General features: G+C 37.6%; 1 protein-coding gene across 1 annotated transcript in view; it reads right to left on the bottom strand.

Annotated features, from left to right (window-relative positions):
- Dnajc1 (DnaJ heat shock protein family (Hsp40) member C1) overlaps positions 1 to 19,287 on the bottom strand; it is a 170,938-nt gene that overhangs the window by 52,951 nt on the left and 98,700 nt on the right. Inside the window, exon 8 of the mRNA XM_038335270.2 lies at positions 11,749 to 11,912. Coding sequence (XP_038191198.1) covers positions 11,749 to 11,912 — 164 coding nt within the window. The remainder of the gene's footprint in view (positions 1 to 11,748; positions 11,913 to 19,287) is intronic.

Raw genomic sequence — 19,287 nt, 5'->3', positions numbered from 1 at the left:
AAGCTTAAAAGCACTGTGCTAGTCAAATTGCACTAGTCAAATAACAGAAAGGTAAAAGAGTGGCAACTACAGAATAGCAGATAACAAAAAGAAGCAATAAACAGACTGGTATTTATGTCTTCTAAATAACAATAGGAAAATAATCTACATAACCACTTAATGTAGTTTTGCAGATGGCTACAGAGACTAGGGAATGACTGAATTAAACTTATTTCCCTAAAAGTTACACACATTTGTTTTAACTGAGCCAAAATGCTTTTTTCCTCAAAAAATAAAAAAATAAAAAAAGAGTGGTGGTGTGCTGGAGCCTAAATATATCAACTACTTTCAGAAACCTTTAGATTCTGTTAAGTATATCCAAAATTAAACATTAAATTGCAACAACTTAAAATTAACTTATAGTAAAAAAAGTGAGTTTCAAATATCTCACCTGCAAAATGTTTGAGACCAAAATGCTTAGTTTAGAGGGTTGCACTTTGGTTTATTCTCACAGAAAAGTCTCCCAGGGATGAGCAACCCCTCACCTGAGACTCTGAGCAGGATGCTCAAAACATGGCAGAGTTTCTCCAGTTGCAGATTAGTATACATTCCTCTTTTTACTACAGCTGTCTACTGTGTATACCTCTGAGGATGTTACAATCTGTATCTGTAGGAGGGAGAGTGAGCAGTGACTATTCAGCTCTTCCCAACACTGCTTTACGCTGACAGTGGGAGAAAGCAAGCCATTGAAGCTGAACAGTGCTACAAATCAAGGTTCCTTCCCTCCAAAGAAACATTTGAAAACAATCTACCTGTACACAAATCTTATGGCATTCTAAAATGTTGATACAGAGAGTTTGCTTAAAATGTATGAGATATTTGAAAAGCTGCTTCCTGAAAACAAGTCAATGATGACATATAGAAAAATAATAATGCTAACAATATAGTAATATATGAAACAGTAATAAGATACTACTTTAAAAATTACATCCATATTGGAATATTCCATAATACAAACAAATGACCACTCTTATTTCATAAAGAAGACTATGCCATCCATCTTTAACCGAATGATACGATTCTTAAAGTCTGTTATCCCGAGGAGACCAACATTTATTAAAGTAAGGTAGAAACTATTAAACAGAAAAAACAGACACGAGGAGGTAAATCAGGAGTTTCAACCAGTACTTCTATGCAATAAAAAACATTCAGAGTTGGGATACTTTCTTCTCAAGAATACAACCAAGTATCTTTTCAACCAAAGAGGCTTATTTAAATTTGGAAAACGAAATAAAATAAGCATATTCATTCAAATGACTAAAAACCCAATTACTTCTAAAGACCTTTTTTTTTCTATTCTTAGAGCAAGCGAATCAATCAAGTGGCACAGAGAAAAGTACAGTAATAATTATAAGATAGTTTCTTGGAAGATGAAATGCCAGCTGCATAGAAGATGTTGTAATTCACGGACTCTGCTTTTTTTGAGGTCTTCCAACTCAATACTAACCAGACCCATCTAGATTAGCTTATGAAATCTGACAAGGGTGCAGCCGATGGCAATAAGGATGCAGAATAGTGATTTTATTTCTTATTTTATGCATTGCAGCCCCAGGGAAAGAGATAACGAGAACAGGAATGAAATCCAGGTCTCCAACATAAAACACTCAGAACATTACTACTAGGTCACCAGGGGAAGAAAAGACAATGCTTGATTTTAAGAGAGTTTGGTATAATAGTTATGGTAGAAAATATTGTTGTGGCTTTCCATGGACAGTAAAGCCTTATTCTCATTAATCAGCAATCTGAATAATTATTCACAAATTGATTATCTTATTGGATTAAAACACTAGCTAAATCATTTTAGAAACTGAATTAAAAGATAATTACCAACTTTTAAGATATCTGGCAATTATAAAATAATCAAAAATAACGTTATAAAATTTATTGAATTTATCTAACACTGCTATCATTTGGAGATTTGTCATCTTTTATTTATTGCTATAAAAATGTTATAGGTGCTGTCATTAATGAAGACTCATGGTAAGTTCTAGAGAAATTACCTAAGTTGAGCCTTTTAAGATCTTAAGAAGGTGGAGTAATTTATTTATTTTTAGATGATGATGATTATTATTATTGTTATTATTGGGTTTTTTTGAGACAGGGTTTCTCTGTGTAGTACTGACTGTCCTGAAACTTACTCTGTAAACCAGGTTGGCCTCCAACTCAAAGATCCATCTGCCTTTCAAGTGCTGGGATTAAAGGCATGCGCCACCACCACCCAAAGGTGAAGTAATTTGTATGGATTAGACGCAGCTTTATAATCTATTTTTTGGGAAAACCTTGAAAGACAACGAAGAAAAGAAATCTTCACAGTGGGCAGAATTATGGGCAGTACACATGGTCATACATTATGTTTGGAAGGAGAAATGGTCAGATATATGATTGTTTGCTGATTCAATGGATTGGCTACATGGTCAGAAACTTGGAAAGAGCATGATTGGAAAATTGGTGAGAAAAATAGCTGGAGAAGTGTGTGGACAGATCTCTGTAAACTGGCAAAGGATATAAAGATACTTGTGTCCCATGTAAATGCTTATCCAAAGGTGGCTTCAGTAGAGGAGGAAATGAGTCATCACAGATAAGATGACCCATTCTGTGGACAGCTAGCCTCTTTCCCCAGCTATCCCTGCCATTGCCCCACGGACCCATGAACAAAGCGGCCATGGGGGCAGAGATAAAGGTTATACATGGGCTCAATAACATAGACCTCTACTTATCAAGGCTGACTTGGCTATAGCTCCTGCTGAATGCCAGATCTGCCAGCAGGAGAGACCAACTTTGAGTGGCAGATACAGCATCATTACTCAGCGTAATCAGTCAGCAAGGCTGACTACACTGGACCACTTACTTCATAGACAGCACAACTCTTTACCCCTTACTGGAGTAGATAGTTACTCTGATTATGGCTTTGCCTACCTGCACATAATGATTCTGCCAAACTACCATCTGTAGACTTACTGAGTGCTATATCCACTGTCACGGTATTCCACACAGTATTGATTCTGACCAAAGAACTTCACTTCATAGTCACAGAAGTGGGACAGTGGACCCATTGGTCTTACCATGTTCCTCCATATCCTGAAGCAACTAGTCTGATAAAAAGATGGAATAGCCTTTTGAAGACACAGTTACACTGCCAAGTAGATGGCAGTAGTCTGGAGGACAGGGGTAGGTTTTCTAGAAGGCAATATAAGCTTTGAATCAGCTTCCAGTATATAGTAGGGTCTCTCACATAGCCACGATTCATGAGTACAGGAATCAAGGGGTGGAAAATGGAATAGTTCAACTCACTATCATCCTTAGTGACCTAATAGGAAAAGTTTTGCTTCCTGTTCCCTTTATCTTGAATCTGCTAGCCTAGAAGTTTTGGTTTCACAGAGGAGAATGTTCCTACAAGGAGACACAACAAACATCACTTTGAACTGGAAGCTTAGGCTTCTCGTTGACTGCTTTGGGCTTCTGATGCCCTTGATTCAACAGGTTAAGAAAGAAATAACGGTGTTAAGGAGGGATAACTGATTCAAGACACTTGCATATATGTATGAAATTATCAAAGAATAAATAATTTTTAAATAAAAAAGTTGGGGATGGAGAGATGACTCAACAGTTAGGAATACTGGCTGCTCTTCCAGAGAACCAAGTTCAACTCAACAGCATTGCAAATGGTAGCTCACAACTGTCCAAACTCCATTTCCAAGAAACTGGCCCTCTTTAGGCTTTGTAGGCATCAGGCACGCATGTGGTATACAGATATGAACACAACCTGCTCTTTCAGAGGGTCTGAGTTAGATTTTCAGCACTCATGTCAGATACCTTACAACGGCCTAATCCAGTTTAGGGGGTTCTGACACCCTCTTCTGGTCTCTTTGGGTATGGACACATATACAGGTAGGATAGAGACACAGACACATAAATAAAAATAAATCTTAAAAATACTAAAATAAAATTATAGAAGAATATTAACACAAACAAAGACTAAAACAAAAATTTACAAAAAATTTCATGTATATAAAATGATAATACCAAGTGAAAATTTTCTTTAGAATTTAAGACTGGTTTAACATTAAAATACTAATCAATAACATTTTCTATACTAATAGATAAAAGAAAAACTACATAATTCTATTAAATGTCAGAAAGAAACTGACAAAAATCTAATTCATGATTAAAACAATATGAAAATTAGAAAAAAAAGAGATTTTCCTCACTTTGATTAAGAGTATCTGATAAAAGTTTCACATTGATACCATAATTAGTGTTGTGAAGACTACCCTAACACACATGCAGGTAAAACCCACACACATAAAATAAAGACAAAAAACTTATTTTAAAAGAATGAAATGGGGGATGGGGACATGGCTCAGTATGAGGACCTGAGTTCAGGTTCCCCAGCAATGATACAAAATCTGGGCATGACAAAGCATGCCTGTAACCCCAGTGGAGGTTGGACTTTAGAGGGGAAAAGACATCAGATCCTGGGGGCTTGCTGCCCAGCCAGTTTAGCTGAAAGAAAACTCCAGGTTCAGGAAAGATCCTGTATAAAGTAAGGTAGAGAAGCAATAGAGGACAGCTATGTGGGAAAGCCAAATGGAGATACAGATAAGAGAAGGGTAGAGTCAGGGAGAGAGATGTGAACCAGTTTCTGGGAAAACAAAACATACTAGAAACAGCTAAAGCCATGAAGTCATGTGGCAAAATGTGGACTAATAGAAATGGGTTAATTTAAATGTAAGCGCTAGTTAGTGATAAGCCTGAGCTACTGACCAAACATTTATAATTAATATTAAGCCTCTGAGTGATTGCTTAGAAGTGTTTGCAGAATGGAGTTGGACAGGGAAATCTCTGTTTACATATGAGTTCTCAAAGCCTGCCTCCACGCTGACATACATCCTCCAACCTCCTAATAGTGCCTCTTCCATTGGGAGCCATTTTCTTTCAAACCAACACATTATCTAAGCACTCAGAAGGCTGAGGCAGGAGTACCACAATGAATTCAAAGTCAACCAACCTGAGGTATAGACTAAGGAAAAAAAAATGAAAGGCAGGCAGTTTTCTTTAGTCACTTCAAATAAACATTTGATTAAAGGCAACAAAAAACCATACAGGGTTTCCTGGAAAACTGGAAAGTAATAGTAAAAATAACAGTGCTATATGTAAATAATCTACATAGAAAATTCTGAATACACAAACACAAGCTAATAGTACTAGCAAGTATGAAGGATAAAAGATCAGTATATAAAATTAGTTATATTTCTAGATATTCACAAATGACAGCAAGAAACTGAATTTTAAAATTACAACACTTATTTATATTAGGGTATAAACTTAATGAAAGATAGTCCCAAATGACTTAAATAAAATAGAACAATACCATGTTTATGAATTAGAATAACTAATATTGTTTAGACAATGATTCTTCCCTAACATAGTTCCAAACAAAGTTCTAGCAGTTCTTTTTAAAGAAAATGACAACTTGAGATGGAGAACACTATGCTATATATATATATATATATATAACATATATATTATGTTATATATATGTTATATATATATATATATATATATATATATATATATATATATAAAACACTATGGGATAGGGAAAGTAAGAAAGTACAGACATATCCAACAGCAGTCTTTAGAGAAGCCCATGGTTCTTAATGCTTTAAAACCAGATCCAGGAATGGCCTGCACAAACTAGCCTAAGAGAAAAATTAATTAGACCACACAGCAAACTCTCACGAGTGCTACAACCAGGAAGCCATCATAAGAAGGGACCCTATTGGGGGCTGGAGAGATGGCTCAGAGGTTAAGAGCATTGCCCGCTCTTCCAAAGGTCCTGAATTCAATTCCCAACAACCACATGGTGGCTCACAACCATCTGTAATGGGGTCTGGTGCCCTCTTCTGGCCTGCAGGCATACACACAGACAGAATATTGTATACTAAATAAATAAATAAAAAAGAAGGGACCTATTGGAGTTGGACAGATGGCTCAGTGGTTAAGAGCACTGGTTATTCTTCCAGAGGACCCAGGTTCAATTTCTAGCACCAGCATGGCAGCTCACAGCTGTTGTTATTCTAGTTCTGGCATACCCTATACGCTCACACAGACATACATGTAAGCAAAACACCAATGCATATAAAATAAAAATAAATAAATCATTAAAGAAAGATAGGGGGCTCTATTGTTAGAGACTCATTTTCCCTGGAGATGAGACAACACAGAAAAACCATAATTCAGGGTTCTAATAGATATCCTGGAATTTGCTGGTAAAACAGTGACATGGGCTAGTCATGGCTTGGGGGGCTGTCCAACACAGACCTAGAACGTATGCAAAGAGGAGCAAGGGCTGTAATAGTAAAGAAAGTGGAAGGTACAATGGTCAATGAGAATCCACTACAGAAGAAGCAGTATCAGTCTTTGGTGGTTGGCTTTGACAGGAGCAAGGTTGATAACTGGAGAGGCTGAAGCTTCGGAAATTTCTTGGCTGTCACCCCTTAATTGACTGCCCCTTGCCCCAGACAGTTAATGTTTTCCAAATGTTATAGATACTCTTGGTTGTCAACTTGGCCACATCTGGAATGAGCTAAAACTGATGGCTGGGTACACTTGTGAGAGATTTTCCTTAATTAAATCATTGCCAGTGGGAAGACCCACTTTAAATCTGAGTCATACCTTCTGTTGGCAGCCTACATAAAGGACATGGAAGAAGGAAGCCCTTGGTCTTTACCTGCTTGCCCTTGCTTTCACTGCCAAGTTTATTCCTTTAGTGACACAAGAGCCTACTTCAGGATTCAAGGATATACCAAATACCAGAGGAGAAATCTTCTACTAGATTCTCAGACTTTCCATTGGTAGATACCCACTGTTGGACTAGCTGGATCACAGCCTGTACACCACTCTAATAAATTCCCTTTATGTACATATATAGATTCATCCAATCAGTTTTGTTTCTCTAGCAGACTCTAATACACTACGTGAGTAGAGTATTTCTAGGGTCCAATGGGACCACTTAGTCAATAAGAAGGTATTGCTGTAGTTCGGACAGGTCACGTAGACTGAAAACTTAAGGATGTGCTGTCCAAGGCTTTCCACAGTCTGTGAAAACTCTACTAGTAAGAAGGACTTGTCATAGCCCTGACAATCACATCCCTATAGGTACAAATATTAAATGCCACCAGGGATAACACAGCCATTCAACTGTCGCATGAATTCTAATTGGTCTTAATAAATAAAACCCAGAGTCAGATATTAGGAGTGAAAGCTGAAGGATCAGAGAAGCAGTGTGGCCAGCCACCAGAGAGACCTTTTACTTCTACCAATGTTCAGACCAAAGGGAAGATCCTGTCCTCAGACTGTCTCCTCAGACTACATCTCAGACTGCCTCAACTCTATGAAACCTCAGAACAAACTACACTGAGTTCCTGTCTCCTCCCGCCTTATATTCCCCTCTCCACCTAGCAATGTCACTCCTGTCTCCACTTCCCTAGTGCTGGGATTAAAGGCCTGGGAACCCAAGTACTGGGATCACCTTTGTGTGAGCTCTATTTCTCTTTTAGACAGCCTCAAATTTGTGTAGCCCAGTGTGGCCTTGAACTAACAGACATCTCTCTGCCTCTGTCTTCCAAATCCTGGGATTAAAGGTGTGTGCTACCACTGCCTGGCCTCTAGTGGCTTAGCTGTGTACTCTGATCTTCAGGCAAGCTTTATTTGTTAAAACACACACACACACACACACACACACACACACACACACACACACAAATATCACTACAGTCAACACTCCCTTAAACTATTCGGGAAAAAAAATGCCTATTAGGAGTTGGGACAAAACCCCAAGTTCTGTCCCCGACATTGCATAAAACCAGGCACAGAAGCACACAAGTAGAGAAAGAAGAACCAGAAAGAATTTCAAGGTCTTTTTCTATCAAAATATTCAAACAAAACACAACAACAAACAACAACAACAACAACAACAAAAACAGAGGCAGGTGAAGCTAATGTTCTAGCCTAGTACAGGCATCCTTCCTGAAGGGAAGAGAAGAGTCATAAGACTCAGGAGAGACTCATAAGACCACTAAAGTTCCACTCAGGAACCTGAATGTAAAGCACTAAACGCTGTAATTCAGAAGGTAGTAACTCAGACAGAACAGCATATAAGTGGGTAGGGTGCATAAGGATACAGCTTTTGTCAGGCATCACATATGGGGTAAACTTTTTGATAGTATTTTTCTCTTTGAGTCAACTCCTGTACACAGTTCCAACACAATCATTGGTTCACTAAGCTAGAATTATTTCTTTGTTCTGCTATCAGTGAGAAAAGACATGTATCGGCTTCTCCTTAGTATAACATCCTGTAGCTACATCTCCCCCACACAGGAACTTCTCATCCCTATTATACCTTTCAATACTATGATGATATATCTCTCATTGTTTTTATTTTATTGATTTTAAGTGTTATTATATTATTTGCCCTACATATGCAGACAAGTGTTCTCTCTACCACTAGTCTAGGCCCACCTCTAATTTTTAGATTTTCTTTTTGTCAAGACAGGGTCTCACTATGTATGTAGCTCTGGCTGTGCTGGAACTCACCGATATTCTCCTGTCTCTGCCTAAGTGCAGGGATTAGAGCTGTATGCCGCTATGCCAAGCTCAGCTGTAAATTTTTTTTAAAATTCAACTGAAAAAAGTGTTTTTTCCTTTATAATCTTCCTCCACTTTATTTCCCTTTTTGCTTCATTTTTTCTTCTTCCTCTTTCCCTTTACCTCCTTTCATCGTCCTTTTGAAATGTTATCTATTGACTGATTAAAGTGCCAGGAATAGGATTCAGGGCCTTGCATAACCTAGACAAGCCATTTACCACTGACTATACATTCATTTCTTCCTTTATAAAAAGATAATCATACATTCATTATAACATCTAGGTTATTCTATATTAATTTTGCACCCTTTTTTATATGATGCTGGTTTTTACTATGTTTCTTTAATTTGCTTATGTTTTCACTTATTTGTTTCTCAGTTTTTCTTTTTTTCTGACTTGTTTTGTTGTTCCTTATTTTCTTCTTCTGTAAGGTGATCAAACCTGGAACTCAAGTACTCTGAATGGGTGTTTTGTCACTAGCTTACACATCAATCCAGCTGAGAAATTGTGCCTTGTTCTAGCCATGGCCTTAGCTGTACTCAAACCTTGGGATACTACAACTTAGAGAACAGGGGAGGTAAAAGCCCTCAGCTGACTAACTGGATCCAACCAAGCAAAACTGATGATTGATATCCTATTCCCGTATATTCACCCCTATAACAACTGCAGGGAGAAACAGCACCAGTGTTGTGGATCCCATACTTACAAGGAACCTTGATCTTTCTCAGCCCTTTAAAAGAGTGGCTTTTATGAATATAAATGAATGTCAAAAATATACAAATAGCTGAATGAATTTAAAAATACAGGAGATGAGCGAGACACTCAATAAAGAGAGATTTTGAATAAGATCAAACAGAAATCTTGGAAGCAAAAAACTCAACAGATGAGATTAACACACACACACACACACACACACACACACACACACACACACTTCAGAGCCTCCCTCATCAACAGACTAGATGAAACATAATAAAAAGCATCAGGCCAGGCTCAAAGTCAAGGCTAATTAGTTATAACCTTCAGACAGTTAATACAAAAAGTAGGAATGACTAGAACATAGCAGATCTCAGACTCATCAAAAGACAAGCGAGACAAGGAAAAATACAATCATAAAATGTGTGAAAGCAGCAAATAAATGAGAAATAAGGGGGAACCAAATATTGTCAATACAGTAAGTTATAAACCATTCATTTCAACAATAATTATGTAAACAGTTTTAATTCTCCAAGTAAAAGATGCAGGGTGACTACATTTAAACAAAGATTCAACAATGTGCTGCATTCAGGAAGCTTGCCTTACCAGTAAAAGCTGGAAGTAAAACGATGATAAATAATATTTTAGGAAAATAGAACCCTTAAGTCAGGTGTAGTTACACTCATATCTACTAGGACAGACTTTAAGCCAAAATTAAGAGAGAAAAAAAAGAAGGTACCACATATGCATAAAGGTAATACTCATCAGAGGATATAATGATTATAGACATACATACACTGAACTTGCAACACCCAATTTTATAAAACTCTGCTGGACATAAAGTGAGAATCAGAGCAAATCAACAACAGTGGAAATCTTTACTCTCATAGTGACCATTCAGACAAAAACAGAACAAAGGGCTGGAGAAGTGGTTAAGATCACAGACTACTCTTCCAGAGGACCCGAGTTCAAGTTCTACCACTCACATGGCAGCTCACAACTGTTTGTACCTCAAGTTCTAGGGGACCTGACACCCATGGCAAAACACCAAAGCACATAAAATAAAATGAAATCTTAACAATTTTAAAAACTGAATTTGTTGCATCTTAGCAGATTATAATGGAACTAGTTTATAAAATCAATAGCAAGAGAACTACATACAGATATCATGCAAAACACATAGAGCCTGACCAATAATATACTTTGAATAAAACTAGGCCATTGAAAAAATGGAGGGAATTCCTATAATTAAATTAAAATTGAAACAATATATAAGAATGTGTGAGAAGTAGCAAATGTATAAAAACAGAATATTCTCAAATAACCTAGTGATTTGTCTCAAGTAGAATAAATTAAAATCAGTAAAGGAAATTTAAAAAAAGATCAGGGCTGAACTCAATGAAACAGACACTAAAATAATAGAAAGGATCAACGAAACAAAGTTGGCTTTTGGAAAAAAATGAAACTAGCAAACTTGGGCAAACTAACCAAAGGAAAAAGAGAAGACCCAAATCTGTAAAGTTAGGGAGAAACAGCAATTCTAACAGGTATCACTTAAATCCAGAGGATCATTAAGAAATATTCTACACAGTTATATTCCAATAAAATAGGAGGTTCAGAATAACTAAGACAATTTCCAGACACATATGACCTTCTAACATTTAAAGCAAGAAGATGTAGCCCACTTAAACAGATAAGTAGCATCCAATGACATTGAGCAATAATGAGATCTCCTAACAAAATAAATCAAGCTGGATGAATGCACTGCCGAGTTTTCCAGACCTTTAAAGACAAACTAATGCTAGTGCTCCCAAAATGACTCTATATAGAATAGAAAAGTGAAGGACAGGTTCTGAACTTACCCTACAAAGATAAAATCCCCTCATAGGACAAAAGACAATTTGTGGGAATTGGTTTTTTCCTTCCATCATGTGGGTTCCAAAGATTGAACCTGGACCATCAGGCTTGGTAGCAAGTGCCTTTATCCTCTGAGTTCTCTTGCTGGCCGTTATTCTAACCCTTTATCTTTGCAATTGTCAACAAGTTTACTATATAATAGTTCTCTGAACTGTGTAACGACAGTGAATTACTTTAGGTTTCTTATTCAGTTAAAACAAGTGTAAACATTTATTTACACACAGAGAAATGGTGTTGGTTTGCAATCTCAGAATGTGGGAGGTAGAGGTAAAAGGATAATAGATTTTGGGCTAGCCTTGGCTACACAGGTAGACCAACTTTTACAATAGCAGCAAACACACAAACCAGTTATCAAACATCTGCTGGGTGGGGCTACAGCTCATGGTTGTGCTTCCTGGTTTCTGGATTTGATGTCCATCTTCAAATCAACTTTTAAAAGTTTAATTACCTGCTTTTTCTGTGTTCTGCTCCTGTTTTCCAGCCAATCATCCATTTGCTCCTCTATTTCTTCAATAGAAGTCCCATGATCGTAAGACTGAATATATGCATTTTCCAAAGGCATATATACAGGAAATTCTGGTTTCAGTTTTTTAACTTTAACTTTCTTTTGCTCTAAAAAGAATAAGTAAAAGAACCAGTTATTGAGATTTGTTCAGAATAAAAAGAAATTAAAAATATTCTAACACTGTATTCATAGAATAGATCTTTGAAGAACATGTTATTTTATCAAGACAGAATTGTTTGTTGTAAATAGCTACAAGCTCTACTGAGCATTGATCATTAAATTATTTAATAACAAACTCAGATGCTGTCAATGTGATTGTGACATGATCACACTATCTGTTTGCATATACTTTTAGTCTTCAAAGTACCTTTCATTAAAACATTTTGTTTGGGACAATGGAAAGAGCGTTAATTTAGTGTCTTATTTTTTTAATGATTAATTTTTATTAATGTGTATATGTATGTGTCTATGTGAATGTGTGCCACATATATGCAGGTGCTCACAGAGGCCAGAAGAGGGTGTCAGATGCCCTGGATCTGGAGTAACAGGCAGCTGGTCAGCCAGTTGGTGACTCATCCAACCTGGATGCTGGTAATGGAAGCTTGGGTCCTCTGGAAGAGCAGGAAACATTCTTTCGTTGTTTTTGTTGTTATTTTGTTTTACTTTTTTTGAGACAGAATTTCTCTGTGTAGCTGGGGCTGTCCTAGAACTCACAATGTAGACCAGGCTGGCCTCAAGCTCAGAGATCGACCTGCCTCTACCTCTTGAGTGCTGGGATTAAAGGTGTGCGGCACCATGGCACTCTTAGCCATTGAGCCATTTCTACTACCCTCAATTTCTTAATCATATCCTTATTTCACATTAGTTACATATTAATGATACACATTTATATTTTCAATATTTTATAAAGAAAATCGGATCTGGGAACATCAGCCAAATGTTGCATAAAAATATTTCCAAGGCTATTAATTCATGGTTACACATACCTTTAAAACCATTATTTAGGAGGCAGAGGCGGGCAGCTCTCTATATGTTCAAGGCCAGTCTGGTTTATACAGTGAGTTCAACCATAGCTACAAAGAAACCCTTTTTAAAAGAAAAAAAGAAAAAAAAAAAGCCGGGCAGTGGTGGCACACGCCTTTAATCTCAGCACCAGCTGCTGGATAATTCGCCTTTCAGATGACAACTGGGCTAGGCACCAAGCTGGACACAGGAGACGGCCAGTTCAGGCTATGCACCTGCTATTGCTAGGAGTCTAAGTCTTCCTTTTAGATTCCTAGGAGAGTCTTGGGCCAGGTTTTTACCTGGCCCTGAAATGCTGCCCCTCTCCCCAGTGGTCTCTGCATACACCCCCAACCTCATCACTCATGTTCCCATCCCCACCTGCCCCAGTCTACTCATGAAATCTCTGCTATCTCCCTTCCCCAGGGAGATCTGGTGTCCCTGAGTATAGGTTTCTTATTTTGTGGCCTTGTGGATTTATTCATTTGGATTGTCTAGTCATGACCTTTACTACTTTTTCTCTTGGATTGCCCATCCTCTTATTTATAAAACTAATCACTTTCTTTAATTTCTTTATTAATTTTCTGTTTGCCCTCTGAGTTGCAGATACTCTTTCCAAATTTGTTATCTCTTGGTGTTAATGCTGTCCTTGTCTTTATTATGGTATTTGGGTTTGTGATTTAAGTTAAGATTTCCTCTTACTTCATATAGCACACACATGATTTTTAAGTTAATCTTTGTAAGATTTTTGGAATTCCATTTTTAAAAATCTATTTTCTTTTCTAGATGGAATTTATATATCATTATAAGACTGTGCTGGTTTTATTTCATATGAGTATTTAGTTTTGTTGGCATCCATTGTTAAACCGTTTTCCCTCTGAACTGAAAGGTTTATGGATTATCTATTTTTAATCTAGAGATTTGATGAGTTTTTTCACAGTGGCATTGTGATACTCACATGCACACAAAAATATCAGATAGTAAAAATGTGGTTGTGAGGCCAGGGGAGTTTGCAGATGAAAGAGAAGCAGCCTCTCAGTGTTGTCACTAAGGGGAATACCATCTGTTGTCTGAAGATAGACCAGACAGTGACATTATAGGAGCATCATAGGGCGTGCTGACACAAACTGAGAAACTGAGATCACTGCAGTGCTGCTGTTGCTTGTTGATGTCTGCAACCACCATAGTATTTGCCTTGATGGAAATACCTTTTTTTTTTTTTTTCCGGAGACAGAGTTTCTCTGAGCTTTGGCACCTGTCCTGGAACTACCTCTGTAGACCAGGCTGGTCTTGAACTCACAGAGATCCTCCTGCCTCTACCTCCTGAGTGCTGGGACTAAAGGTGTTTGCCAACTGGCTATCTCTGACTCTTTTATAGGCTTTTGGGACCCTATTTCTCACACAGGTCACCCTGCCCAGCCTTGATACATGGGGGGATCCTTAGCCTTCCTGCAACTTGATATGCCATGTTTTGTTTGTACTCATGGGAGACCTGCCCTTTTCTAAACAAAACAGAGTAGACTGGGGGACGGAAACAGAAACGGGATGGGGAAATGGGAGGGGAGGAAAAAGGGGAAATCATGGCCAGAATGTAAAATTAATGAATTTATTTTTAGGGGCTGGAGAGATGGCTCAGCGGTTAAGAGCACTACTATTCTTTCAAAGGTCCTGAGTTCAATTCCCAGCAACCACATGGTGGCTCACAACCATCTGTGATGAGATCTGGTGCCTTCTTCTGACCTGCAGGCATACATGCAGACAGAATACTGAGAATATTGTATACATAATAAGTAAATAAATCTTTAAAAAATAAAAAAAAATAAATTTATTTTTAAAAATGGGGAAAAAGCCTATACTCTCAAACTAAAGAAATGAAAATTCAAGTAATACCATGTATGATTTAAAACCTATCATGAGGGTACAAATTAAAAAAAAATCTAGTAGCATATACTTCCGGCAGAGGAAAGGCTCTTTCTAGAAATGTGAATTATTCTGTTATAATCTTGTGGGATAGTAGTCTAAGAAGATCTAGTAAGATTAAATATATAAACCTTTTCTGGGCATAAAAATTTTGAATGTAATTGCATGCACATATACACGTATGTATGTGCTTTTTTTGTGTGTGTATGTGTGAGACTATTTTCTGTTTATAGAGATACTAGTTAACAGTAAATGCCTTCTAAGAGACACAACTACATAATTACTGATGTATTTATCTACATGAGGAAATACTAAATCAAATTGAAGCAGAGATACATTAATAATTTTATGGGTATGTCAGTAAATTTAAGTAGCAAAAGAAAAACCAGAAAAGCATATGGTTCCATATTTTAAAGCAAAATCATGCTTTTACATATTCTTACATTTATTCATGTTTACACACACATACCTGATTATTCCATAAGGTTGGATATTCTATAAAACAGATGGCTATATGAAGGCATGTAGGTAATGAGATGAAGGAGAGGGTGCAGTGGGCACCAATACAGAGAAGCAACACCAGAGTGAAAACAAGTCCACACATGGGAAGGTAGGTTTACATGTCTTATGGGAAAACTATAGACATAATGTACAAAGCTGTACAACATAAATCTATTTGTAAACGCAGGCTCCTAAAACCAATAAACAAAAGCTTAGTAAATATTTACTTAATTCTGTGCTTTTAAAATAATTCATGAGTTTGCACCATCCAACATTTTGCACTTGGCAAAATTTTATAAATGAAAAGGCAAGTATTTTCAAAACTAAATGTCCAGAAAACATGCCTAAGTGGCCCAAAGATTTCTATTTGCCAAGTACTTTCAGTATCCCTCCAATAATTGTGATTCAATAAAACCTACATAGTTAGTACTGGTACAAGCACAAGAATTTTGGAGGTAATAACATCAATTATACTTTACTTAAGAGAACAAAAATCTAAAATTTTTCTTTTTAGCAGCATTGTGAGGCTTATTAACAAAACTTATGGGTTAATAAAAAACACAGTATCTGGATGCTGCTTGTGTAAATCTTACTCAAGTTTTTATTAAATTTTGATTGTAAGGCTACAGAGATGTCTCAGCAGTTACGAGCAACTAGTCTTCTAAAGGACCTAAGTTTGAATCCTGTGGTGGTTCACAATGTCTGTAACTGTGGCTCCAGGGGCAAACCAACACCTCTGGTCTCTATGCACCTGCATTCACATACACACACCTACACTGATGTGGGAGGGTCTTCTGTTTTGTATTGATTTTGTATTGATTTTGTATTGAAACCGTCTTGGCTTTTTGATAGGGCAGAAAATTAGGTAAGCAGAGTAGAGAGAACAGGATGCTGGGAAGAAAGCAGAGACAGGCAGACGCCATGAAGCTCCAGCCATGAAGCTCCAGCGCAAGATGGACGTGGGTTAGAATCTCATCCTGGTAAGCCACGACCCAGTGGTGATGCACAGATTACTAGAAATGAGTTAAAGCAAGATGTGAGAATTAGCCAAAAAGAGGCTAGAACTAATGGGCCAGGCAGTATTTAAATGAATACAATTTGTGTGTTGTTATTTCGGGTGTAAAGCAAGCCTGCGGCCGGGAGCTGAGCGGGAGCCGAGCGGCAGGCTGTCTTTTACAAGTGGCACTCCAACATGGTTAACTAACGCCACGTAAAACCTGAAAGGGCTTTTAAAAGAATTCTAGACACAAATATAGAGTTTAACACAGCTTTTTGCTGTTTGCTAGGGCGTGCTGTAGAGAGATTTCCTGATTCAGCAACAGCACCAGAAAAAAAGCTGCCCCATTTTAAAATGTGGCTTCTTGGGCCCTGCTGCGGGTGCAAACTCCGGCTATTGTGTGTTTGTGTGTCCGCTCCGTATCAGGAGGAAAATAAAAATAGCTGAGACCATGCCCTTGGCAGAATCAGGCTTGGTCAGGCATGGTGGATTTCTGCCACCACACAGAGAGACGTTTTCAGGCTGCGCAGGGCTCTGCCTGGCAGATTAGGCTGTAACTCAGATAAAAAGCTCATTCTCAGAGTTAAAGTGCTGAGTGCGGCTCCTACCTGGGGGGGAGGGGGGGGGAGGAGGAGCCGCGCAGTTTTAAAATGCAGGCTGGGCCATGCTCCTACTGCAACCTCTGTCTCTTGCGGGAGACAGAGAATTTGGATGGGGTTTTGTGAGTAAAGTGCTAAGGCTGGCTTGATGGCAATGTGGACTGCTGTGTGCCTGGAACTGTGCGCAGCTCAGGGGCACCGAATGGATGCGAGGCTGCCCCAAGTTGAACTGTGCTGATCTCAGGCAGGAACTGTTGTAATTATCATAATAACAACGCAGTTAAGGTTTAGACTGGGCAGGAAATAGGCAGTACCATATTACCTCTGCATGGCGCAACTTAAGTTTTTAAGAAGTGCTTACCATTTTAAGAAGTGCTCCTGGACAGTAAAAAAGTTACAGGCAATGAAATAGGACAAATTCAGACATAAAAGACCTCTAAATGGGTCATAGTGTTAGACATATGTAGGCTTGGGAGAGAGAAGAAAAAGAATATATAGAACAAAGTTAATGCCTTAATAAAAGGGTAAAGTCTTTAAAGAGACTTTATTATTTATTTATTTATTATTTATTTATTATTTAAAAGAAATAAAGAAAAATAAGCGACGTAAAAATGGAAAATTCAGAGAGTTTGGATTCTGTATATTATATTTTCTTTGAATGTTTTGACTGTGAAGGAGCTAAGTACAGAGAGACATTTCATTATATGGGCTGCCAAGCTAAACCAGAATGGATATCATAAGGGTATTATGACTTCAGAATTTGGGTTTAAGGATATGATGCTTTCAAAAAGAGGGTCTTCTTTTGTTTTCACAGAGGATGAGACCCTGTGGATTGCTTCTGTCCCGATATGGTATGATAGACCATGCCCTCCTGAAAGATCACCATAAACACCTTCAGAAAATTACTTTGCTCAACTGCTGACTGAGAGCAACCTAGCACACAGGATACACCATAAAAGACCTGATTAATAGAGCCCCTATACAGCAGGAAGAAGTTTGGAGAAAAATAACTACGTCCACATTCCCAAATGTTATTTATAAATGTTCTTTTATGATGAAAGGGGGATATGATATACATATGAATAATTAATTGGTATAAATTTTGCTTTATTGGTATAAAGTTAAGGTCAGTTTTGTTTTATATATATATGTGTGTGTGTTTCTGCTCTTGACTGAAGTATTTTGATTGTGTAGTTCATTTAAAAATGTAACGCTTAATTAGGAAATATAGGTTGTTAATGGCTAATCATCGATAATAGTCAAGCTTGTAGTCATGTTAGTTAGATTTTCTAGATATATAGAGATATATTTCAGTTACATAGGCATTCTTCATCTCTTTCAAAGACTATAGAATTTGGCATTTAAAATGTTTTAATAACTTAGGGCTTTTCATGACAATGAGACACGTCTGCTCCTGGCAGCACCAATCTACTTCAAGAGGACGATGGGCATCGAAGAGGCTCCTTATGGAGTTTGATAGCCATATGGTCTTTCAGGGTTCCTGATTCATGAAAGAGTCTGTAAGACATACTGTAGGACACAACAGATACTGACTGAACTGCCTTAGAAATTTTCTGCTTCATGGAAATGTCTGCTGGATACTATAGGCCTGTAGGCCGAAGATGGATGCCCCAACAGTACAGAGGAACTTTGGGTGACTGTCCAGGCAGCGAGTTGTCTCTGTCATTTCTAGAGTTTTAGAAGTTGCTTACTTCTTGTTTACTTAGGTAATATTATGTCCTTCTGGAGTCTTTGAAGGAGTTGAAGAATGGTTAGTTATAGTTATAGTTTTCCTTTGTTATGATTAAAGATAAAATAGATATAAATATTGTAACTGTAATTCTTGCTTGATAACTGTTTAGCTATATGTAATTTTACTATGTTAAAGTGAAAGCCTTTCTTTTTTGTTTAAACAGAAAAAGGGGAAATGATGTGGGAGGTTTTGATTTCATTGGTTAAATAAAGAAACTGCCTTGGCTTTTTAATAGGGTAGAAAATTAGGTAGCCGGAGTAGACAGAACAGGATGCTGGGAAGAAAGGAGAGACAGGCAGATGCCATGAAGCTCCAGCCCAAGATGGATGTCGGTAAATATCATCCCGGTAAGCCACAACCCAGTGGTGATACACAGATTACTAAAAATGAGTTAAAGCAAGATGTGAGAATTAGCCAAAAAGAGGCTAGAACTAATGGGCCAGGCAGTGTTTAAATGAATACAGTTTCCATGTAATTATTTCGGGTAAAGCTAAGCGGGAGCCGGGCTGCAGTGCGCCGCTCCTTTTACTACACTATACACTATTCTAAATAATAAAATATTTAAGAATTACCTCAAGATTTGTAGACTACTGAAAGAGAAACATGGACATCAACCCAGGCACAAAACTTTTTACCTATAATCTGTACTGCCTGCAAAATATGCTAAGACAATGGTGGTACAAAACTCGTGGGATTAGCCAACCATTGTC

Source organism: Arvicola amphibius, chromosome 6 (assembly GCF_903992535.2).
Source record: "Arvicola amphibius chromosome 6, mArvAmp1.2, whole genome shotgun sequence".
Classification (NCBI taxonomy): domain Eukaryota; kingdom Metazoa; phylum Chordata; class Mammalia; order Rodentia; family Cricetidae; genus Arvicola; species Arvicola amphibius.
This window is presented reverse-complemented; position numbering and strand designations above follow the sequence as displayed.